Source organism: Lepisma saccharinum, chromosome 13 (genome assembly GCF_977018435.1).
Source record: "Lepisma saccharinum chromosome 13, izLepSacc3.1, whole genome shotgun sequence".
Lineage (NCBI taxonomy): Eukaryota > Metazoa > Arthropoda > Insecta > Zygentoma > Lepismatidae > Lepisma > Lepisma saccharinum.
The window spans coordinates 47,266,879-47,293,994 of record NC_139241.1 but is presented as its reverse complement, the minus strand read 5'-3'; the positions used below and the strand labels follow the sequence as shown (position 1 = coordinate 47,293,994).

Below are 27,116 nucleotides of genomic sequence, written 5' to 3'. Positions count from 1 at the left end.
AGGTAATACAAGTTTCCATATGGGAACTCGAAATATTAAAATACTTCATCATGTTGTGGTGCAAAGCATGGGGGGAGCACTTTACTTCTTACTTTAATATTTTTTAGAACTAAATTTGAAAATTCAGGCATCAGGTGAAAGTCTTCAAGTGCCATGGGGACCGGGCACCCTGAAATTTTCTACCCCCAATTTCACGTTTTATCAATAGATTGCAATGTTTTAAGTAACTTTAGACTTGTATAAAAATTTTCTTATTTACATTGGTTACAAGCAAGTAAGCATGAGCCTTGTTGTCCCGTTGCTAGGACATCTGATTGCCATGCAGGAGATTCATGCTAGTTAATCTCAAGTGGGAAATTTCCAGACCACAATCTTGCATAAGGTGGCTCTGATGCAGCCAGAGGATGGTGCCGATCCCATCGCCTCAACACTGGCCGAGATCGTGCACCCCCTATGAGCCTCCATGGCTTTTTACAATCTGTACGGGAAGGAAGTAAATACCTTTAACGTGTTTACTTGCTTGAAAGGACAGTGAATGAGAAGAAAACGTTAACAATGCAAGCAATGGTACATACAAGATTTGTTGCAATATGTGGGAAATGAATTGTGTTCCATGTAAGAGAAATCCCTCATATCCTGCAATACTGCCACGCTTTTTTTTTTCTTTTTTTTTTTGGTGAAATAACACTGAATGTACAATCGCAGACAGTTCTGCATTGTAACTATCAAATGCTATTGTTACAACACATAACCGTACATATAAAGTCAAGCAAATATGCAAATGCTGGCAGCATCAATCCTAATAAAACAAATACACGATAAAGGAAGTATACCTTTTTTGTGCTATGTGGATGCAGGGGCAAAATGTGTAAAGTGACAGACTAATCACATACAGAGTATTGTAATGAACCTGTATGTTGAAGGTTTTATATTTTTTAGAATTGTTATGGTATTTAAAAATTGTAACTTGGAATGATATAAATTATTTCACAGACAACTGTATTTAGTAGGAAAATCCATTAATTGAACTTGTTGAACATCAATATTCTAAAATGACTCATAAGGTACCACTGATGTCGTTCCTCTTCCAACTTGACAGACTAGGTTAAGGAATCCATCTGTGTATTACTAGAAAGAAGAAATGGGGATTCAACAAGAACATGGCAACCTGAAAAAGGGAGTCTGAGAATAGTTTTTGTTTCTTTTTTATTTTTCTTTGGCAACACGGAGAAGTACAGAAGTCATTACATGTATAAACTTTTGTGTTACTCATGCAAATTGCACAACATTAATTTTGGATGTTCTTGTGTTTTAGTTGGTTGTATTTTGAAATGTTATGAGTAGAGGCATGCATATTTCGTTTTTGATGAAAACACATATCTAATGTTAATTTTTCATGTTTCTGAAAGGTGTGAGGAGCATTTTCCTACCCTGTTTTGTCACAAAAGAATGCGAAATGAACTGCAAAATGTGAAAATAGACTCTTAAACATGAAATTTACCGTTTATATACCGAAGTGTGAATTATCGTGAGTTATGCAATTCACGGAAAATTGATTAATTATGCTGTAAATATTTGAGAAGCCTAAAATGGACCCCTTTATACAGGAATAAACTTAATATTCTGGTAATGACATAAATGTGCTATGAGAAGGGGTATGTTTATTTGTGTAGTAAGTGCAGGTTTTAAATATAATTTGGGATTATATTTACATCTTTTTTAACCAAAATGTCATTTTATATACTGCTTTTTCACCGTTATAACAGCAAAATTTTATTTTATTTACCGGTTTTGAACCCAAAATTGACTGTTTTTGTACCGAAATTTTGTTTTTTTATTTACCAAAAATATGTGCCTCTAGTTAAGAGGATTGATCTTTTCAACATTTCTGGCATTAAGTGGTACCAGATATATGTATGATGTTTGTAAACTAATATATAGAAATGGATATACATGTGTGATCATACAACAATGTCGGATCTTTGAAATTTGTGTTGTATTATTACCCAGCAAGCCTTGAGAGTTATAATTGAGTCTCATGTTCCCAACACAGGGACTAGTGGACTAACTTTGTGACGACGTGTGTCCAGTTAGGAGAACATTGCAGGAACATGCGGACACATTCATGATAACACTCCCAGGTGTCTAGCATGGTATTCACCTGCACTAGTCAGAACAGCCAAGCTGTCGCCACCTTGTAATCAAGGGGTCCCAGGTTTGATTTCCAGTGGAGGCACATAGTGGTTCGGATCCCACTTTAAACTGTAGGTCCAGTCCCAATTAGCCTTACTGTGCATAAAGTGGACTTAAAACATCAAATCAACAACAGAACAGCCAAGCTGCTCGTACATACAAAGAAGACCTATCCTATTGCAACTCATTTTGTGCCAAATAGGGTCTCAGTTTTCACACACCTATGGCCCACACGTAGTGAAAACTAGATTCTGAAGTATTAATAATTGTGAATTAGATGAGCAGGTGAGGGTTGGTGCTCTTGGCATTTTTTATTTGCAGAATATCGATATGCAAAGAGATGGCCAGTCACTATAGGTGTAGAGGAGGGGCAAATGAGGGGGAGGGGGCATGCTTCCCATAAAATGATCCTTAACCTAAAATTATATATTTCACACATATAATTGAATTGCGGACTCTGTAATTTGTTAATTATATAGACGGGCATTGCAGAAACATGATAATTTCAAACTGTATGAATGTTTTTTGAGGCACAACACTATTATGAGAGAAAATATGGCTCATCCAACCCCTGGGAAAATTACCTTTCTTGCCCCTCGCTGGAAAATATCCTGGGGATGTGGATACCCCAGTCACATATTCTGCATGATAAGTAGAAAAGCACTCTTTACTTCTCTATAATGTCTCGCACTGTGGCCGTACAGTCTAAGGTGTCATGCCTTGGGCTCTGACTGTGGAACGTGTGCAGTTTCAAGTTTCTTGCGGGAAAGCGAAACAACTTTTCTTTTGAGATTTCGGCATGTACATGGGACCGGTGGGCACCCACCATCATGAGGAAATTGGGAAACTACAAATGATTGCATAGCCCGGTCATGAAAAACCTGCAACAATGACTGGGAGTTTCTCCTACATGTCACCCTGTAACTGGTCAGATGATCTCCCACCTCGACATGTGGGAGTGAGGTCACTAGGTAGGCCCTGGCCTTCGCAGGTTATTGCACAATGGGTTTACTTCTCTATAATACACTATTGCAAGGTAAAAATAACAGAAATCATATTTTCCATATACCGTGCAAAATTTTCCAATTTCATGCATTCAGAGCACCCAACGTAAGAGCGTTGTTGCAGGCCAAGAAGGTTCTGGCATACAGTCAGTATAATCCTCTGAAGGGATCTGTGTTGTCATGTGTTTTATCCTTGTTTGTGCTGAGTGCATCTTTACAGCCTCAGCCTTGAACCCAAGTGGCATGTATTGATTTTTGGTGTGGTAAGGTGCTGCACACCATGTAATGTGACGTGTGCAAATGGCCTAAATGCTGGTGGACTCAAAAGTTTCATTAATTAATACAGAGCACCCAACATCCAGAAAATATTATATAAATTGGTTAAATGCATATTATTTTTTTATTATTGTTAGTTACATGACCAGGATCTTCGATAGGATGGTTTTTTTTCCTGCCTTTGACATTCTTCTTTTAGAAATACTGGGCCAAAGAGGCACATCACAGATTGTTTCCAATAAATCACAAAAATTATTTTAATTTGTACAATTTTCAGCCTGCACGGATCCGCAAGAAGAACAGACTGTTTTACGACGACGACGTAGTGAATATAGCAATGCCTCGCATGTCGCCTAAGAAGACATACCGTTCCTCCCCAAAGAAGCCAAAGCCTGAACCGGAGCCTGTGACTTCTCCCGACAAGAGGGTGGCACAGAGGATAGGTGTACGCCTAAGAAACCTCTTAAAGCTCCCGAAGGCTCACAAGTGGGTGTGCTACGAGTGGTTCTACAGCAATATTGACAAGTAAGTAACTTCAAATACAATTTTCATAAACCTTGCCAAATTTTGCACTTTCTCACAGGTGTACAGGTTCTTAAATCCTTTATTTCTTGACAGTTTCTATTTATTTCATAATCAGCAGCCACTTACTTTGATAGGTAATTGAACTAATATTTCCAAGTAACATAAAATCGTTATTTATTATTTTATACACAGAAGCGAATCTACTGTTGGATTAAAAATTATAGATACTTGAGTTTGGACTCCAATTAACCAGTAGACCTATATAAAAACGAGTTACATCAAAATTTAGTTTATTCAATTTTGCATTAATCTATGCTAGCCACATATTTTTTCGAGTATGCCTTCTATTTTTTTATCGTCATGAGAACAAAAAAGTTCCTTTTTAAAGTTTTGCAACGATCGCTCTCTTTGAAATTCTATAAAAACGAGTGCTCTGGTCTTGATGTAATTTTAGCATGGTGCAGGCAGAAAGATTTTAAACACAATTCTTAAGTATCAGATTTTTAAAATGTGTCAAAAAAACATTCTTATCAATTTTGTGAAACAACTTATCATTAACAGTATCCACAGATTCAACAGAACACAGCCAATTAGGACTTTGGTGCAGAACCTTTCGGACACTGTATACTTCGTTGTATCATTGGTGGAAAGAAAAGTATGATCTGTTTTCACTTCATCTAAATCTAGGTTAATGTAGTTCTCAGTATTTACACCAGAAACTGTTTTGCAGGCCTCTGTTTGAAGGAGACAATGATTTTATGATCTGCTTGAAGGAGTCTTTCCCCCAGCTAAAGACACGGAAACTCACTCGCGTGGAGTGGTGCAAAATCAGAAGAATGATGGGTAAACCCAGAAGGTGTTCTCAGGTAAGTATTAATTATTTTTTTTTTCTTTATACTTTTGTGTGTGTGTGATGTTTTTCATATTTGGCATATTTTGCAGAAAACGCATAAAAGCAGCACAGATGAAAACTAAAAAGGTGACAAGCTTTTAACACTGCTCTGTCTTCGGAAATGGAAAGTCAAGGGGTGTTTACATTGATGCTACTTCCATGTTAGCATTTTGTTTGTTCGTTAATGTTTGTATCTCTACTGGTTTTATTGTTCTTTTATCAAGGTCAGCCAGATTTGACTACCACGTGGCCTTAAAGGTATTTTTAAATCAGTATTTCATATTTATTTAACTGTCAATTTGCTTTATTAAATATCATTATAGCATGCAGAGGATGCTATAATGATAGGGCCCAGAATTTTGTGTAATTACATATGTCCTTTGTATGTAAGCAAGCAAAAACTTCAAATGTCGGCAAATTAAGATGTTAGGAACCATGTATGTGAATTTTACGTTACATATTTTTACATGAAATATGGTATTTATGCCATGTTTCTGTTTTTTCACTGAGTAAGGAGCTATAATTTTGGGACAATTAACCCCCTCCCTTTTCATAAAAATCGGGTAGGCCTAATTATAAAATAATTGTTATTGTTAACATTATTATTTATTGAAGTATGGATCACATACATCGTAAACAATAAATGAAATATGATCTCCCATTTTCAAACAATATGAATTATTATAATCTCGATATGACTTGCATAGTGTTTCTGGTCCCTTCTGACCAACCTTTGATGATAGATATATGCTGAGATTGAGAAATGCCAACAGCTTTATCCTTCACCAACCGTTCATTAAACCCCGTAAAACTTGTCCCACATATCTGACATGCGACACAAGATTTGTATTTTGAGTTTGTGTCAAGACACAGCGATTTAAATTCTTGTTGGAGGTCCATATTGAAACTACATGTACTTTTCTTGGTCATGCTTATTCACTGCTCTACAAATAACAAAATACATGCAAACAATCCTAACTTAAACAGTAAACTGCTATCTGCTCGAATGTTCTCGATGATAATGGAACATTTTGATTGTTATGAAGTGCTTGAAACACAGTCCAAATGCCACTAATATTTTTATTTTATCATGAAATGTCTTTCAAATGTAGATTTTTTTTTCAAGCTAACTCCTATACTTTTATAGAACGGGGCAAGTAGTGCGTTTTAAATAATATTGACAGGACGACCGGGACATTCTTCTGAAATGGACTGTCCCGGTCAAAACGGTACACACATGGTCACCCTACTCATGTGTCATGCCGCTGAATCATTCACACTCTATTTTAGGAGCTAAACGACTAACTGCATTTAAAGAAAAATATTTTTAAAATGTAATACTGATATAAGTTTTCTTAAATGCACACCGTATTTGAGACCAGTAAACACCTGGTTACATCATGAAAGCAATTATATGTTGTTCAACATGGTTTGCATTACTATTGAACCTTTAATGGTGATTTCACACCGAAGTCTTTTCTTACAAATTTCTTTTATGAAAATCTTGCAATAATTCTTTTTTCAACACATCTTGTTTGTGTGTTACAAAAAATAGGCATATGTGGAGGATTTGACATGATTTTCTACTTAGATGAAGAAAGACACGTGACAAATATATTCATGATGACAGGACTGTAGTTTTCATATTATCACACTTTATCTTCGTAAAGCTCATTGCATCCTGTATTTCCTTAGAATATGCAATTTTCTGGAACCAATTTAATTTATTACTACAAACAACTGAAGCCCAAAAACAACACTTGGGATTAAACTTTGTAGCAACTTCCAAATTCTTTCTCTGGCTCTACCATATTTTTTCTCACCCGTGTCAGTGATGCAGATTTTTTTCCTTCTTGCAGAAGATTATTTTTTTTCAGAACAAAATACCACAAGGAGTGAATATACCTGGGTTGGAAATTCAATAGTGGCAACTATTTATTTACGAACGATACAAAAGAGATACTTCTGTAAAACTTTTACAGCCCTTTGATGTAGTAGTCACCAGCATTCTATATAACCAGTTACCAGCAATGTGGAAGTCGTAGTATACCTGTAGCAGTGCCTGTTCTGTTGATGGTTTGTATCGAATGGTCCATTGCCTGAAGAATATCTGGAACAGTTCAGAAGCGAATGCCATGAAGTGGTTCGTTCATCTTAGGGATCAAATCAAAGTCTCAAGGCCTGGTAGAGCACCTGCCAGCCACAGGTTGCACTACATGTGCCCAATCATTGTCCTGCAAAATGATGGGAGTATTGAGCAGAAAGTCTAGCCTCTTCTTTCGCAATGCAGGATGTAAGTTATGTTCCAAAAATGAACAGTAATGCTGCGCATTGACGGTGTGTCCTTGAGGTAGGGTATGTGTTAAGATAACACAATCACATTAGTGGTGTTCTGACTACACAACTTTAAACAGACAACTCCAGTGATACTCTGTTCCTCTCGTCACTGTGCATGCCCCTAGTGTTGGAAGGAAGAGTCATTTACTGGGAGGTAGGTTAGGCATCAAAAGTAACGTGTGGTATAAGCAAGAAGCACCGATTCTGCTTCATGGTGTATGTACAGCAGTGTTGCCACTATTAAATCTCCAACCCATGCATAGTGCAGAAAAATATGAAATTGATGTTCCACTCTCTTCCATTCTAACAGTCTTCCATCATTTTCATTCGAAGTAGCCAGTACAATTGCATAAATGATGATTGAAAATTAAAATAACTGTAATTACAGTGTGCCCTTCACTTTCATCAAAATTTTAGTGTAAAATTAAATATAATTATGCATTTTGCATAATTTGTGATATATTTAAACTACACAAAAGTGTCCTGTATTTTTTGCAGATTCGTAAACTATGGACAAGTATCAGCCGGTAGCATAATTAAATTTAAACACTGATACATCAATATCAGCTCGGTCCTAATTTAAATCGATCGTGTTTTTTGCAGTCATTTTTTGGTGAGGAGAGACGGGAACTTGAGAAGAAGCGACAGAAAATCAGATTACTGCAGCAGCGTAAGACGGCTGATGTGACGCACTTCAAAGACCTGCCTGAAGAGATCCCTTTGCAGCTTGTGATCGGAACCAAAGTGACGGCGAGGCTCAGGAAGCCCCAGGATGGTCTCTTCACCGGAAGCATCGATGCGGTTGATACTTCAAACAACACCTACCGCATCACGTTTGATCGACAAGGACTTGGAACGCATTCCATACCAGATTATGAAGTGCTGGTGAGTCACTTTTAGCCACTTTTATATCCATATGTGCAGTTCATTATATTTGGAGGGTTTCCAGTAACCTAGAAATTCTGAAAAAGTCAGAGAAAATAATTTTTTTATTTGTAGGAATTTGAGAATGAAAATAACTTCACTTTTTGCTTGATGAAGTTATTCTGCATAAACTCATACTGTCCAGAATTCACCAGCATACACCAAACTGGTGACCCAAAAATTTGGTGAAATCTGGAAAGCTTCTTACTGAAACAAATTAAAACTAGATTTTAGAAGCATGTTTGTTTTCATTTTTATTATAAAAAGAGTGATTGATTGATTTGCTTTATTTTACTTTGCTTTTCCAGCACTTTTGGCTAATCACAAAGATCAGAATGAGTGATGATATGAAATTGATGAATGGACCGCTCACAAAGAATACCCATGCCGGGATTCGAACTCGAGACCCTGGCATCGTAGGGTCTAAATAGTCCACCACAGAAGTTGGTAAAAAGAAAAAAGTCAGCGATGACAAAATTTAAAAATATATCTCGTGAATATGATGTCTTCTCACATTGCAATATCTCATTTTGCATCTTCACTGCAAATATAAGTGGCGTTCTTTGAAAAAATAACTTAGCAGCAGAACTTCATACTAGTTTGACATATTTCTTGGGGCATGCATATTTCGTTTTTGACGAAAAACAAAATGTCAAAAAACACATTGTAGTGTTAATTTTTCATGTTTTTGAAAGGTGTGAGATGCATTTTGCTACCATGTTTTGTCACGAAATAATGCAAAATGAACTGCAAAATGCGAAATTAACTCTTAAACACGAAATTTAGGGTTTATTTACCGATGCGACACCTTCCGAGGTCTGAATTATCCTGTGTGTTATGCAATTCACGGAAAACTGATTAATTCTGTTGTTAATATTGGAGAAGCAAAAATGGACTCCTTTACACAGAAATAAACTTATTAGTCTGATAACTACATAAATGTGCTGTTAGAAGTTAAATGTTAATTTTGTGTAATAAGTGTAGTTTTTAAATCAAAATGTGTTATTCCTGACTATTGCCTGCAGAATGGATTATTACTCTTCTTATAAGGTGCTACAGCTCTTTATAGGCTTTAACATGCTCATTTACATGCTTTTCGCATTCTGTAAATGAGCAAGTGTACCATTTACGTGTAATAAATGATTAACTTTTAGCGTCCTGATGGTCAATCTGGGAACCACGCCTGTATTTTCATTGAGCATCGCACAGCAGCAATTAACATGCCATTCATGATATTTCAGTTCTGTCCTTTTTGTTCTTTAGTATAAATACGAAGGCTTGATATACTTGAATTACAAAACAATATATTCATTGTTACTACTATTAACAAGCAAAGTTTGAAAAGGTCCTTATTTTCCCTTCGATTTCCCTGAATTATTATGGGATAGATGTATCAAAGTGGCTATAAATTCTAAACTTCTGCATCTCTTTGAAACAATTAAATTCTACAAGCAAGAATGAGTAAAAAGCAACATATTAAGGAGCCTCTGACAATTAGTGATTCAGTGGCGCTGCAGGGGCAAAGGCCTGATAGTCGAAATTTGCCCGGACCACTTGTTATCACATGGTAACAGTTAACGTGCCGTTTCTTGAAAACTATACACTATATTTCAGTTCTGTCTTTTTTGTTCATTAGTATACCTCTAAAGGAATCATATACTCGAATTACAAACAATTTTTCCATTTTTACTATTAGTAACAAATGCCATTTGAAAAAGATTTTTGTTTCTCTTTTGCTGCTATGGTGTAAATTGAAAATAAAGCGCTATAATTTCTCAATCACTGCTTCTTTGAAATAATTAAATTCTAAAAGTAAGAATGAGTAAAAAGCAACATTTTATGTAGCATCTGATAAAGGGTCCAGGGGTAAAACTGACGCAAGTTGAGGCACGAGCATATATTGGTCTTTTGTCAAGCTTCCCTCCAAATTTGGTCCATCCAGCATCCATAGGGCCGACGCTAGTAGCAAAATTCCTGACATTGTTCCGAAGCTTGTTACACACTTGTTTTATACAATATTGTTATTTTTCTACTCAAGAAGTAGTCTGATTTCAATTAAACTATACATGGTTGTAGGAATGTGCTGCCGCTACATACTACATTTTATTTATTCATTTCGGTCTATTAAGGGGAGCACAGGCCAAATTTGCCATTTTTTTAAAAAAATATTTCTTCTTCATCTTCCTTTAACACTAATTATTTAGAGGCACAATGCATAAATTTTACCTCCGCTAAAAGCCCTGTCTGTAAGGAAGAAAACAAAACCAATTTTGTCTGTCTACAACAAATAGTTCTCAAGCTACGATTGTTTTGTTCTTCGTGGAGTCAACGGGAATACAGGCTCCTGACAATAATGGTTAAATAGCAGTGGTAATGTATATTTTCTAATTTTAAGTAATGCTAATATGTTTAAATGACTGTTTTTTTTAGAATTAATAGCTGCCCAGTTGTTCAACATATTGAGAAGTTTGCTCTCTGCATAGAGCATTATCTCGTATACTTCAAAAGTTTTCATTCCTTCCGTAGAATTTTTACAATAAAAGTTCCAGTTTTTCCTACCTAAACCATCAATATTGAATAACATTAGTTAGTATTAGTAATTTAGAAGTTGAAAATTACTTGTAGATAACCAATTTCATGGTGAAGTTTATCCTATGTTAACTTATCTGCCATTATTCGTCATTTTCAGTCAAACGATGATCCAGAAATGATAACGGTGTCGAGTTTTGCTCAGAAATTTAGGCCAAGGACTATTGCACCATTTTCAACACCACCTCGCTTTGGTTCAGACCCATCGTCGCCTCATCTGACAAACGATCCCTTGTTGGCTGGGTCTCCCGTCAAGACCAAAGCAGTTCCACCAGATGGCATACTTGGAGGGTTTCCTGTAAAGTTTCTTGATATGGTTGTAAGTAGCTCATTTATAAAGTGTGTGTGTACATGTTGATTTGCATTTTTTTTTTATGTTACTGAGCACACAATACTTTAGGAAGTTGTTTTAGGCATGTTTTAATATATTACATATAATGAAAGTGAATCCTCTTAAGAGTAAATTAACCCATTGATCACTATGGACATTCATTTGCAACTGACACTTTTTACCTCCGGTAGTGAGTCTCTTGCATCAAGTAAGAGATTGGTTTACAAGCATTTTATTTTTCATAAATATTATTGTTATCACCACAATGAATAATAAGAATGGTACTAAACTCCGTACCAACTAACTGTAGACCAGGCGAACAAGAACAAGTCTCTGCGCAAGTAGTGATGCGAGACGTCTCCACCAATGAACAGAGAGAGGAACGGGATTGTGTAATGGGCGATGGGAGTTGCCCGTTCTCTGTGTAAGCTTTGCAAACTTTTGAAAAGGACAATACCGAATGCACATAGCAAACGGACCGTATTTTTATCTCCAGGTCCGTACAATTGATGTAAGAATTTCTTAGGGATAAAACTGCAAGAGAAAATTTTTACAAGCCGTGCATTTAGCGTACGGACTAAAGTCTAGACCGTACGTCCGTACATGTCATGAAATTTCTATACATGTACAGTCAGGACCGTATGGTTGGCAATGCTGCAGTTTCACCACTTGATTTTCCTCCTCCTCCTCTGCTGATATGCGCGGCCCTGCTCTACAGTTAGCCGGGACAAGGTATAATTGTTATATTTTCTCTTCCATTTATTTCAATCAGTGTACAATTGTTTAATGAAATTTTGTGACAATGTGTATTAAATATAAGCTGCAGCGTAACAGCCTGTGAGGGCCAGTGCCTACCTACTGAGTGCCAGTGCTGGTAGGTAATCCAACTTCGTGTGCACGACAAACGGCAGAAAAAGCTTGAATAAGAGAAATAATAACACCTGTTCAAATTAGATGAAGAATGAAGTTCCAGCAGGTGGCCAACAAATGTCGAGCACATAAAAAGTTTTAACGTCCCCTTCACCGTCTCTCGACCAGCCCTGATGATGATTCAGAGATGGACTCGAAAGCTTGGACAAACTCTTAAAGTGTCTTTTATTGTGCTGTTTGTGTGTTTTGGATTGTTCTTAACAAGTATGTTGCTGGCATGTGACGTAAGAAGTTTTTTACTGTTACACTCAAGTAAAGTTGAAGCTGAACATCACATTGCATCAGTACTACTTTGGTGCAAAGTTCAAACTGTACGTGCACAACCATACTACTGCAGACCAGGTCATCAGATGACTTAAATGAATGTTCATACTGGTCATTGGGTTAAATACTTTTACGTATACAAGTGAGTAGGTACGCAAGGTTCCCCGTGCATATTGCACTGTGCCATGAAGGCACATTTTAGAGAAGGTGTGCGTATGTATGGGGTGGAGAATAGTATGGCCCCACGCATTTTCGATCTTAGCCATTTGGAGCTGATGTGATCAGCACCATGCTGCAGCCAGTTTTACTCCCCAGCTACCCATTTATTTGAGGGTGGCTAAACCTCTTTTGATAATTTGTATTTCCGATTTGTGTATCTTATGTCACTTTTTATCTCTTGGTCTAATTGTGACCATGGTGATGAATGAAATAGATGATAGGACAAACATAATGACACATCTGTATGTAAGTGGCTGAACTGTCCAAGCTACCTGATCAGTGTTTTGAGATGCAGTAATTGAGGGCAGACTGGTATGAAACTTTCAGCAATATCAATAAAGGGCCAATATAAATTTTACGGATAACCAATTTTTTACCAATTTGATATAACTTGCAAATGGTTCATGAAGACCATGAGTGGCTCATTAACACCTGTAAAAAAAAAAGGTAAAGTGTTCCCCTGTGCACAGCACCACGCCATGAAGGCGTATAGGGGGTGTGGGGGTAACGCCCCACACTTTCTTGATCCGGTTAACACCTGTAAGTAATGTATTAAACCAGGTGATTACAATGGACTTTATTCATAATTGGGAAAAGAGAGACGCGGTAGTATATAAATACGGAGAAACTAGTACTCACTTTTATCCGTGAAGAGAAAAAACAGCTTCGGGGATAAAAGTGAGTACTAGTTTTTCCATATTTATGGACCTTTGGAAACAAACTGTACTGTGATGTTTATTTTACAAAACCAGGGCATATAAATTATATGTTTATATACATAACAATAACAATATGACAAAGTTTTGCACTAAATTACAAACTCTGTAGATTTATCAGATGTAAAATTATTGTTAATTTTACTAATATACCGTTAAGCTTATATCACGGATACTAATAATCCTGTCTCATTACTACCACATCCACCAATAATAATAATTTTTTGTACCAAGCACAATAATAACCAGATACAATACCAGACCTAATATTTCATTTTGTTTCAAAATTTCATGAGGTAAGAATGATAGAGTTGTAAAAATGAGTTATGGAAATGTTGGATTGGTGAAGTTATTGACAGTTTTGGCAGTACACCTCTGAACAAATTAATCAGTCCCATCCATATGTTCTACATTTGTAATTCTTTGTTCTTGAAAGTAAATTATGGACTGCATAATCTATATTCATCCCCAGTTAATATTAGAATTATTAAGTCAAGAGGACTTTGATGTTGCATGCATGGGAGAATATAAAAAGCTTACAGGATTCTTGTTGGAAACCTAGTGGTGAGAGACGAAGATGGAATGGCAATATAATGTTGGACCTGAAGGGAATTGGTAAGGATTGTGTGGATTGATCGTGCCTAGCATAGTTAGGTACTTACCATGTTTACTATGTATAATGTGCCCTTTTTGTACAAAATTTTTGTCCCCAAAAACTGTGCTAGTATTATGCACAGAATAATTTGGACAATCAACATTAAACCATGCGTGGTTTCACTATGTCACTGCGTACAACATGTATATTTCAACAAGCGTAAATACAAATTACCAGGTTGGATTTCTTTAGTTAGTAATAATATTTTTTAAAAAACCCTATAAGTGGCCATTTCCCATGTTTTTTCACTTTGTATTGGAGCATTTTGAGACATTCTTGTAGAATTTGAGCATGCACCTCCCATCACACAGGATGCATATCAGCAATATTTGTCTGTTCCAGGAGTAAATAAATTTCTCAAGAATCGTTTCCACTTTAGAAACAGTCACAAACAGATGCTAGTGATACCTGATAACTGCATGTAATATGTATGTATCAACAGCATAAATAAAAATGGCTTCCTTTGGTTTTTCAATGTTCGCCGGAAATCATTGTAAATAATTTCATGAAACCAAGCATGTTTTCACCTTGTCACTGTGTATAACACGTATATATATCAGCAGGCGCAAATACAAATTACCAGGTTGAGTTTCTTGAGCAATGATGATGATGAAAAGTAATAATAATAATAAAAGCAAAAAACATTTACAGAAGCTTAAGTGCCATTTCCAACGAATTTTCACTTTGTAATGGAAACATTTTGCAATACCAAGAAAAGCAGCGCTGTTCTGGCAGAATTTGAGCATACACCTGCTATCACACTGGATGTTTATCACCACTATTTGTCAAGCGAGAAATAGTATAACTTCGTAAGCTAATTTTGATCTCGTTTTCTTCTACTGCAGAATAAACAAGGTGGTTACAGAAGTGCACAGTGGGGGGGAGGGGGAGGCAACGTGGGTCGGTGACTCATTGTGTGTATATATACACAAAATTATATTCTCCTCTTGGTCCACATTGCAACAGGTGACTCATTGAATAGGTATGATGTCATATGCTCTCCATGAGCATAGCAACAGATTCATGACCTACAACTAAGATAGTCATTTCTTGAACCTATACGAGATATAATTGTTTATCGCTTTTACGCATTGAAGAGCAGGATGTGCATTATACATGCATAAATACGATGGTTACTTTTAAATGTAGCTAACTAACTAACTCTCTAGCATTCTTAAACCGGAAGGTTTATGGCTGCAGCAACACGGGCCTTCAATCTGTCCCTATCCTGAGCAAGATCTATATACTCTTTTCCATCCCTACCAATTTCCTTTAGGTCCATCTCAACGTTGTCCCTCCATCTTCGTCTTGGCCTTCCTACAGGTCTCTTACCATCAGGTTTCCCAACAAGAATCCTGTAAACTCTTCTTTCCTCTCCCATTCGTGCCACATGGCCTGCCCACCTAAGTCTTCTGGACATGAATACAAATTATGTAGTTCTAAATTATGTAACCTTCTCCACTCACCTGTCTCCTCATCCCTTTTAGGTCCAAATATTTTCCCAAGGATCTTATTTTCAAATACTCTCAAATTATGTTCCCCTTTCAATGTAAGGGACCATGTTTCACACCCATATAATACTACAGGCAAAATTACTGTTTTGTATATTTTAACTTTTAGTTTCTTAGATATTAAACGAGACGACAAAAGTTTATGAAGAGAAAAGTAACATGCATTTCCTGAATTAAGCCTACTTTTTATTTCCTCTTTAATATAATTTTCATTTGTTAATATTACTCCTAAGTATTTGAATTTGGAAACTGGTTCAAACGAGTTGTTATCAATAATTAGATTTTGATTATTACCTAACACTTGGTTTTGGCCTGTAAGCATATATTTAGTTTTCTCTTTGCTAACTTCCAAACCTATGTCTTTAGCAATTTTAAAAAATATTTTAGCATTATATGAATAGTTCATAAAATAAATCCACAGTGAAACTATAAATAATTGCTAGTAATTGGGTTTTGTTGTGCCCTCTAAGTGAATGTGTTTACTTTGCAGGTGAGGTTATCGAAGATTCTCAATGTGAAGAAGGAAAAGATAACTGTGTTGAGAGAGATGAATTCCGAAGCAGAGAAAATGTCATCTTATGGAGAAGCCATTCCTGGTGAATTCCGTCGTCGCTATGCTGGCGTTCTAATGGAATTGGATAAGCTCAACAAGGACTTGCATGAATACTTGAATGGAGTGCAGCAGTATTGTATGGAGGTATGGTTCTTCATTTTCTTGGCTTTATACAGGAACATGCACTGAGAAAGACAGACAACAGCAGTCACATTTCTCCAATCAGGTAACATTCATTCGCTGACAATGCCTTGGCAGATTTTCCACAAGTCTTGTAAGTTTCTAAAAATTCTAGGACTGAACCGATGCTGAAATTGTTTCAGATTGATGATACCATTGCTTGAAAATTTCAACAATTAAAAGTTATTCAAAATTTGATTATTCCATTCATATATAAGCATTAGTTTTCTAGTTTTGCTTAAAAATATTCCAGAATTACATCAGAAAATTAAAATACCTGTTATGCAATAAAAAAAATACAAGTTTCACACAATATTGGTGCAAAGTAAATGGAAACTTTGAAATTACATAATTTACAAGATAATTACACAATTCCAAAATGTCAGAGAAATATTGGCTAGTGTCAGTAAATAAAATCCAGCTGATACTGTCCAATACTGATACATAGGCATCGTATAGGATCAGCCCTAAAATACTCAAAAACATGAAAAGTCAGCATTTTTTTTCCTTTCCCAAGGAGGAGAGATGCGAAAAGACATTTCAATTTCTCTTTTTCCTCCAAGCAGCTTCTCGATGGAAATTGTTGAATAAAAGTGTTCATATTTTTTTTTATTTTTGTAAATTTATTGTCAGTATTGTTGAATGAACTTCATTTATTTGAATGGCATGCCAAGTTGGAAACTGAACAGCTTTATGTTACTGTTAAAGCATTATAAAGTGACCTGGAAATCTTGTCTTTAAAGTACCTGGAAAAGTCATTGGATTAAGCTTAAAAGAAAATTGTTTGTTATCTGGTAACATTATATTTCCTGCTGATGCAGTGTTGCCAACTTTTCATGAGATATAAATCAGTCCAGCTCCTGATGCTTGGTAGCAAATAAGCATCATAGTTTGTATTGTGTAATGAAGAATTTTAAAAATAAAATGTTATTTACAATTTTTTCCTTGTAGATTGCGCCCGAACCGAATGTCGCTGCCATGCTAACTCCTTACCATCTTCAGAAACAGAGCCAAGAGGAAGCAAACGAACTAGTGATGATCCACAATCGGAATCCAGAAAAGATGTCTGTAACCAACGAGAGGATACTTGACCTTATCACGGATCTAACAGCTCTGATGTTACAAGTCAAGGTAGGAATGATTATTTATATAATGCAGTGGCAGCTTGTGCTAAAAATATATTAGAAGTTTGCAGGGAACTTAGCAAAAAGTTTTTCTGGCCAGTGTTCTAATATGCTAATAAATTACGAATTATTATAATTACTAATACACTATTAATTTTATTTTTTATGTATAATAGGGATGACCCAATTTAAAATTTAGCCAATATCGATAACTGATATTCTACCGATCCGATGTAATGGATTCCAAATGGTCCTTGAAGAACCTGAATGGTTCATTAACCTCCTTAATAGATGTATATTTCGAGTTGACTGCAGTGCTAAAGGTGCATATTTAGACATTTACTTCTTTCAAAAAATAGGGCATGGAGATTATCTGTAAAAATTATAACAAAATTGCAGAATTTTGCACTAAATTATCAGATATTTATAGATATATCAAATTGGTGAAATAATTGGTTATTTTACTTATGAATCGATACATCTACCTGCCTGATTAATCTGTCCCGTCCCTAATGTACAGGGAGGTCACAAAGTGGGCATACCCCCCTGTATTTTCGACACTACGATGGTTATGGTTGAATGCTTGATATGAACACATGCCTGATGGTTTAAGTGTCCGGATCATCGGTATGGAGACCACCTTTTTCGTAGCATTGCCGAACTCTGAACCAAAATTTGCCACACTTCGCAATGCAAGTGTGAATAAGACCTTTTTCCGGACGGTGACGTTCCCCTCAATACGTTCTGAAGGGCCTCCAAGAAGTCCCAGATGTGGTTAATCAATGACACAGGTATGTGTTCATATCAAGTAATCCAACTATTACCATCGTAGTGTCCAAAATAAAGGGGCCCACTTTGTGACCACCCTGTATAAAAAGCTCTGCCAGAAATAAAAAAACAGATGCAATATTTCTGTAAGTGACAGTGACATAGACCTGTTCGTTAAAATAATACGTACTACTGAATATCCAGTCTCATTTTATATACATGTCCTTTTCACAAAGCATTCATGTAGTACATCCTGGGCTGCTTTGACTAGTGATGCTTTGGTGACTTGACCAATAGCCAGTGTAATCCTTGGTGTGGATTGTGTTCTGTCTGTGTATGTGTACAATTAACCTTTCATCTATCAACTTTAATATTTATCTTTGTGATTAACCAGAAGGGGAAAAAAGTGAAGTAAATTACAACAAATAACACCATCAGTTTTCTCAAGCTAAATTGCAGGAAGGAAATACTGTCATGGTTTGAATTGCTATGATATTGATAGTAGGAAACTCCTCAAAAGAGAAGTTTCAAGTCCACTTTATGCTGAGATAGAATAATCGGGACTGGACATGCAGTTCAAATTGGAATTCAAACTACTGGTGGCCTTGACTAGGGATCGAACATGGGATTCTTGATTACTACAAGGTGACAGAATTATAATGGCACCATTTGGATGGCCCAGGATGCTATTAATCATGCGAATATTATGAATAGGAATTTAAATTTTCTGCAGATGTGGGAAGGCTGAAAAACATCAACTGTGCAATTAAATAATTTTATGTATTGAAAGAAAGCATCTTAATTAATATTTCATGCACATGAAATTGCCGAATGATGCAAAACTTGGAATAGTAACCAATTCCTCTGCCACGTGGCCTACCCACCTAGGTCTTCTTAATTTAAGTAATTTATTTACAGTTTTGTTAATGTAAACTTCTGTTAGATTATTATGTATGAACATTCTGCTTTTTACCATTGATCTGTGACAAAGTGAGTTGTGTATTTTGTGTGGATAATGAATTCGTAGTGCAAAAGTATTTCTGAAATTTAATTTAGAATATGGCATTGTTTCATGGTAAATTTAAAAAAATGCTATTATTCTTTGACTAATTTATACTTTTTTAATATTATTAATTGTCAACTTACCTGATTCTAAAGTTACTAATATTTGATGAATTTTTGTTGTTACTCATAATAAACAACCATGTCCAGGCCAGGATTCGAACTTGGAACCTCCAGTGTTTTGGAGTAGTTTGTTAGCACACCAGATTTGTAGTAAAAATCACAGATGTATCATAGGTTCAATCTCTACAACCAAAAAAATAAATTTGTTCACCTGAAGAGGAGAGAAGAGGTGTTCTCTCAAAACATAAGTGTTAGAATAAGTATAGTTAAAAGCACTAGATTGGATAATGTCCGGTTAACATTGCATGGTATTGGTATTTCTGTTAGGTATTACATGATGTACCACAGAATGTGGTGGAAATTTGTAGATGAAACTGTTAAGCAATGTTCTGTACATTGATATTGTGCAGTTGCAATTGAATTCTTGTCTTGTCACGTCACTTTTATATCTATTTTGAACAACTTAAAATTACTGCAATGTGTGCATATCTATATTAAGTGGTTAGCATCGGTATTAAAGGTCTTTTCTACTGTTACGGCAGCCGATCATCATGCTGGCAAGGGAAGTGGGGAGCAGGGAAGCGACCAATCCAGCAGGATAGGAAACACAGCAGCAAGTAGAACGAGGTTCACATAGTAGTTCCTCCCCTTGACGTCGTGACTCTCTGCGCCACTGCTGTTGTCTGGTTGGTGTGCGGCGTAATCCCTGCTCTCCACTTCCCTTGCCAGAACTAGGACCGGCCGCCGTAAGAGAAAATACCTATAGTATCTGTTCGAAGTGGGATCTTTTGTTTGTGCATACACATTAAATGTTTCTTTGTGAGGATCGATGAAATAATTTAATCATGACATAGCAGGAAAAATCCGGCTTGACCGTGACTTGAACATAGGGGTTACAATCCTTGCTGCGTGCCAGTTACATGCCTGATGCTCTTGCTGCCAGGAGACTGGCGACTCTGGATGGCCTGTGCAGAAGCCTTCACTGGGTAGAACTGAAGAAAACTCAAACATGGAAGAAATTCATTTTGAACAGTTTATTTTCTTTAGTATTTGGTACTTTAGTAACGATGACATAACTGGAATACAAGATATGAGGCAAGAAAATATTTGCAATAAATGAGCCCATTGGGACATCTAGCATACAAAGCTTAACCTGGTAGTGCCATGGAGGGAGCCAAGCCCCTAACCAGGTAATAGTGAGACATGAAATGTGACATGGGTTAGGTGATGAACAAAAATACCAGTAATTGAACCACGCTGATTCCTGAGGCAAAAATCCCAGTTTTTATACTCGTGGTTTGAATGTCATTTTCCTATTATTTTATCATAATGTCATAATAATAATAGGGTGGATCAAATGAAAATGGAACAGTGGATGTATTGGGTTATATTTATGTATGGCGACAACCCTGTGGAGAGGTAGAGTGGAGGTACATAAGGAAACCCCTACTGCATAATAGACTCGCACTAGATAGTCGTGTGTCAGCACGTGATATGCATAGGTGGTTGGGCAGCAGTATCGTCCAAGAAGACAAGTGCAGTGGCGAATAAAGGCAGTCTATGGAAAACATGCTCTGTCATTGACCCGAGGGACGGGAATCTGTGAAAGGATGATGAGCAACCTGGACAAGCTCACGTCGTCATCACGGAAGCTCTGGTGGAACGAGTCGACCGGATAATCCACGCAAACAGATGAGTCAGCATCAGGGACATCAGCATGGATGTGGGAGTGAGTTTCGGTTCCGTACATACTGTCATTACAGACATACTGCAGTACAGAAAAGTGGGTGCCACACCATCTCACAGATGACCAGAAGAGCCTCCATATGGGATTGTCTACGCAGCATCTTCTGAGATATCATGCCAAGTACAATTTCCTGGAACAGGTTGTGGCAGGTGATGAATCTCGTTGCCACCACTTCCAACCCGAAGGCAAACGACAATGTCAACAGTGGAGGCATCCGAGCTCTCCACCACCGAAGAAGTCCAAGATGGTGCAGAGTAGTGGCAAAGTGATTCTGACATGTTTTTTCGATCACGAAGGGCCCCTTCTCCTTGAGTTCCTGGACTATGGTCAATCGATCAACTCTGCTTGTTACTGCAGTACCCTCCACCATTTGCACGCAGTAATCAAAGCCAAACGGCCCAGCTATTTGTCCTCTGTAGTGGTTTTGCTGCAAGACAACGTGTGGCCACATACGTCAGCTGTTACAAAGAACACGTTGGAGATGTTTGGGTGGACAGTGTTGAAACACCCACCGTATAGCCCTGATCTATCATGAAGCGACTTCCGTACCTTTGGGTTGTTGAAAAAGGCATTGAAGGGTTGGTGCTTCCACTGGGACAATGAAGTCATGGACAGTGTTCGCAACTGGTTCCGATCTCAGCCAAAGGAGTTCTACGAGCAGGGTATTCATCACTCGGTGAAACAGTGGGACAAGTGCTTGTGTAACTTTCGAGATTACATTTTGAAATGAACTTTGTTGATTTCATTCTGTGGCCCCTGTTCCGTTTTCATTTGATTCACCCTCATACATTAAAAATATTTGAATGTACAACATATACAGCTGTATCCTGAATATGCCTACTACGTATGTGCATCCAAGCAACATACCTTTAAATAATATCTGTAAACAAAATATAGACTTGTCTATAAATACTCAGGTAGATGTCTATTTACTATGGCTGAAGAATGAGCATAATAAAGCAAATTTAATTGAGATCAAATTTTCAAATGTTACAAAGTGATGGTGAAACCGAGCAGGGGCAAATGTGAATCCTTTACTGTTTTCTTTTTCTAAGTGGCATCAAGCACAACATGTATTTTAATACCAACAAATTTAAGAATGGCGATATCTATCAATATGGACATCGATATATCAAAATATCGCATAGCCCTACATGCATGCACATTGAATACTTTATTACAGATTGGAGTGACTTGTGTTGCTTGTTGCTTTGGTCTGAAAGCTCCCTAATGTTTGAAAGTGATTATCTTTGCATGTTGTATAATTTCACAGAGTAACTTTTATGGTGGGTTTACAATTGAAATACAGTGTGTACAAAAAGTTTTCCCCTGATTTCAAACATTTATTACACAAATAGTATATTAGATAGAGACGTTTTTTTTTGTTTTTTTTTTTTATAAATGGCACCAAAATTAAAATGTTTTCTTATGTTAGGCACAGACATGATGTGTTTTTAAAAATGTTCCCCAAAATCACAAGTTTCTTGTTGTATTCATAAACTTCAACATGTTGCATGGAGAATGTCTTAACGATTCTCAGTTTCTCAGCATCTGCTCAGTCACCATCCCTAAAATGAAGCTGTTGCATAACATGTTAACTACTTTGCTCTGAGGGATTCCAAGTTCTCTTGAAGCATGACAAATTGATTTCAGTGAACTGCGTTGAAATGTAGTGCACACTGCTTTCACAGTCCCCTCACTCACAACAGACCTACCCATTCTGGTTTCAGCAGTCTCCTTAAACTTTGCATTCCAATGACTTGATTTTTTAAAACATCTGAGAATTTCGTCCATACTCCATTCTGAACTGTCACCAATGATTTACAGGGCCTCCCCGATGGCACAGTAGTAGCGTCATTACCTTGTAAACAAGGTGGTCCCAGGTTTGATACTCGGTGGATCCACATAGTGATTCGGATCCCACTTTAAACTGTAGGTCCAGTCCCGATTAGCCTTACTGTGCATAAAGTGCACTTAAAACACCAAATCAATAAAATAAACCAATGATTTACTTTCATGTTACCACAGAACATACTGCACTTCTTCTTCAACATTGAGGCCATGTTGAATCGGATTATCACAGAGTCAATTGCAACAATGCCAAAAAACCGATAACTCAGGATATTTAATGCCACAACATTCGTCTTTCTGTCATAGTTTTTAAGGTACGATTTTTCTTAATCTGGGAAAGACTTCATGTATCTGACATGAAATATTGAATACATTATATGAAAATAAAGAGGTTAGTACAGATACAAAGACTGTCCCTGTAAGGAGGAAATTATGTGTCAATCATTATTTTCAGAGTTTGGGTGATGCCGACAGGAACGCATATGAACTGAATGTTCTTCAGAACTCTTTGGAAGAAATCCGGTTAAAGTTGAGTCCACAGAACCAGTCATGTTTTCAGAATTGCGTGGAGCTTCACATGCAACACATTCAAATGGGACTGAGTCAGTTGGGAAGTCTACACCCTTTTATGATACAGCGAGTGTAGTGAATTGTTGCCAAATAAACAAATATTTAGTATTGTTTCAATTTCTGCACATAATATATATATAAGCGAGTGTGTGTATGTACTAAAGTATGCTTGATTATGTGAGATTTTTTATTATGCGGGTGTTGCTGGTTTATAAGTATAGATTAGAACTAATAGAAATAACTAAGCCAAAAGTATGTGTGTGTGTGAAAGAATGTTGACTAAACATTTGAAGCAGTGCAATGACAACAGCATATATATTTTATGTACATAAAATGTTTATGTGAGTTTATGTTTTGTTCCTTTTAAGTTCTGTAAATAAGTTGAGTATAGATTATTTTTAATTTCTGCCACGCTGACTTTCAGAGTGAAGTGATGAGAGTTTAATACAACTAGAAAGTATGGATTCTTGTCTGACTCTTCAGTTTGTAACTAGAGGTTGTGTATGACTTTTGTAATAGTTATAGTACCAGTTAGACGATTGATTGGTCAGTAGCTAGGATTATAACAGTCTCAGGTTGAGTGACGCACAGATTTAAATCTGTTTGAGATTATGTCATTTCTTGTTTTTTCCGATATTTAAGTTCTTGATTTTCTGTAAACATGGCATTAAAAAATGGTGGCTTGATCAAGACTTGATGTACGATAGTGCTCTAATCAAATGCAATGTTTTAAGAATTTAATTTGAACCATCAAGACCACAAACCATAAACAGTTTCAAAATTTATCACCCATTTACCTACCATGGTACTTAATCACAAACTTAACCAAACTTCACCCTGTCACAGTGCCTTAACTAATCCAACCGCAACTCATTTCAGTGCCATAACCATTATTTTTGTGTAATTTTTTCACAAGTTCCGACCAGTTTCAAACAGTGCATCAACCATATTTAAATCATTGCTGTTCTGACGAGTTTTTAATTGATTTAACTAATCTTCATTCATTACTAGTGCCTTAACTAATTTCTTTGCTGTTCACCATATTACCACAGCCCAGTCATCTTCTGATTAAAGAATTCAAGTTAAAAATCTCGTTCCTTTTGCTGTTCTAGATGTTACAACACTAGATGTTACAACACTGCACATGGGCATTTTCAAGAGCTACACGTGTATACACAGAGCAAAAACTTAATTCTTGTCTTTATATCATTGTTCCTAAGATTCGTAACAAATTTCAATTATTTATTGTGTAAGCACTTACTGAAAAGTAACAATATCACATTTATTTCCTCTCACTATATATCAACTTCAAAGTGTCTAGCATTGTAAACAAATTTGAACTTTTTGCCCCCTGTAAAAGTTTGTACATAACTACAGCTTATAAAGTACATATTTGCATTATAGTTGTACCTTACAACATGATGTGCAAGTACTACTGTACACAATCAGAATTTTAAAATCAAGTCTGGATTATTTTGTGGGGAATGAGGAGGGCACAAGCCCAAAAGCCTCCCCTATGGCCGTACAGTACCTTCAACCTGCACTATCGAAGTTTTATTGTAAAAAATTTCTCTCCTTTCAAAACACCGGTATGACGTTCCAAATTGTGCAAAATTATATCTGCTTAGAATTTCTTCTAGAGCATTCACATGAATTGTTGTGTATCTTGCTTTCTGTGTTGTCTATAGGTCTGTCTTCAGGCACATCCAGCATGTAATGTGTCATGAAAATCAGTTGCTACGAGCTCTAAACCTGGCGTCGTAACGTATACATTATTTGAATTGTAATTGTGAAAGTAATGTGTGTTAGTAGGTTAGGAAGCTTACATTTGGTGCTATCAGCATGTTTTAGCAACAGATTTTCACGACATGTTACATGCTGGACTGCAGACAAAAGTGTTGTCTAATAGCCGTGGTGGTCTATTTGGTAGGGCATCTGACTGCCACGTGGGAGAGCCAGGTTCGATTCCCAGAGTGGGTGATCAAAGGTCGGAATTTTTTTCAGCCTTGTCTCCGCATAAAGTGGCTCTGGGCCTCACCCAGCCTCAATGGGTACCCGTGGGGTAAAGATGACCGGTGCATGGTGCTGATCACATCACCTCCAAAATGGCCAAGATCGAGAATGTGTGGACCCTACCACAACATCCCCTAAAAGGGCCTTCATGGCACAGTGCTTTATGCACGGGGAACTTTACCTTTACCTAGATATGGGCAATTCCATTGTGGCAGGTGTGACATTTAGACAATTTACATTCATTTTTTAATTATTTGCTTAGCACCTTCAAATATGTAACGCTATCAATTCATGTAATTTCATTTTCCTTGATGAAAGTTATTTAATTTCAGAATATTTCTCCCATCTCAATTCTCAGCTACAGAAAATACTTTTTTTGTACTTGGGACGGGTCTGACATTTATGAGACATGACTTTAGGGCCTTCCTCAGTCTTTCAGAAATCTATGTGATATATATGGATTTACTGAAACAATTTTATTTTATTTTCACAAAGAAATCTTTATTCAACATTTAAATGCTTTTAGTTTCTAACCTTTTTTGCATGTGATGGGTGTGACACCATGCCCATTATTGGAACAAGGCCAAGGCTATGAAAATTATCATAAATAGATTCTTCAAACTAAGATTTGTTTCGGAAATTAAGTAGGACACTTCAGAGCTTGAGACAATTCGAACGAAATTAGAATTTATTTTATTTTATCATGGCATAATATTATATCATAATGAAACTAAATTAAGTGGAGACACCACATATAAAATCCCATTTCTGCTATAAAAAGTAATAGGTTTGAAACAATGTTATTTAAAAGCCATTAAAATAATGTTTGGATTAATAATTCCAAATTCTGCACTAGTTTTCCGTTTAATTTCATACGTAATGAGTGATATTTTAATTGTTTGTCCACTTTCACATGGAATGGCTCATATCTGTGATGGAAATAACACTTTGTGCCATGAAAGAATCACAAATATCTGGATAATAGTCGAAGTTAAACAACACGAAAGTTCACTTGAATGTTATTTCAAAACAGAGGTAACTCTTGTGAATTTGGAATATCGTAGCAGTTTTTCAAAAAGAGAGGAATTTTCAACTACAACTACTTGTTTCCAAATTTGTGTGTCTGTGCATCTTACTTCATTGGTGTGCTGAGTTTATAAGAACAAAAGCATGCAAAACAGATGACTTAGACAATTTGAAAGAGTGGAAAGAAAGTTTATATTCGAATCTCAATCAGGCCACAACGTTACAATGCATTTTTTTGAAACCATTTGAAATATGGTATGGTTTCTAAACTTATGTATATTTTGTAAGGTGGATTGACTGGTTTAAGTTAAAAAATATATTATTCTGGGGCTATAATGGAATTACATGTACTAGTTACACATACCATATTTCACTTGGATCTCATGTTACAAATGTCACAATTTCTAAAACAACAATATGGAAATTGTATAACAGAAACACTTTTCATTAACAGTATTTCTCTCTGCTTCCATATTTTTTGTCACATGAAAGAAAAATCCCCAAAATGTAGTACATGAAAATTAAACATGCGAGAGATGATGTACACGATTTGTAAAATTCCACTCATGTATTTGTTAACGAGTGTTTTGTCAACACAAATCTTAATTTTTCTTTTATTAGCAGTGTTGCAATATTGTCCATTTTTATTGTTTCTCTTATTTCTGCCTGTTTCTTTTCATAAGATATTTAATGTAGATAAGAAATACAGTGTTTCAAGATAAATAATTAGATTCTGTTGATTTTGTTTGTTTATAATTTTTACATCTTTTATTTAAATGGTCTTTAGTAAATC

The 27,116-nt window shown here is 36.3% G+C and overlaps 1 protein-coding gene across 1 annotated transcript in view; it reads left to right on the top strand.

Moving 5' to 3' along the window:
- Window positions 1–26,193, top strand: part of LOC145997256 (protein lin-9 homolog) — a 35,955-nt gene extending 9,762 nt beyond the window's left edge. The window contains exons 3-9 of the mRNA XM_083134107.1: window positions 3,751–3,998; window positions 4,729–4,864; window positions 7,831–8,112; window positions 10,841–11,059; window positions 15,857–16,063; window positions 17,051–17,230; window positions 23,169–26,193. Coding sequence (XP_082990233.1) covers window positions 3,751–3,998; window positions 4,729–4,864; window positions 7,831–8,112; window positions 10,841–11,059; window positions 15,857–16,063; window positions 17,051–17,230; window positions 23,169–23,360 — 1,464 coding nt within the window. The 3' untranslated portion in view covers window positions 23,361–26,193. The remainder of the gene's footprint in view (window positions 1–3,750; window positions 3,999–4,728; window positions 4,865–7,830; window positions 8,113–10,840; window positions 11,060–15,856; window positions 16,064–17,050; window positions 17,231–23,168) is intronic.
- Window positions 26,194–27,116: the final 923 nt, after the last annotated feature.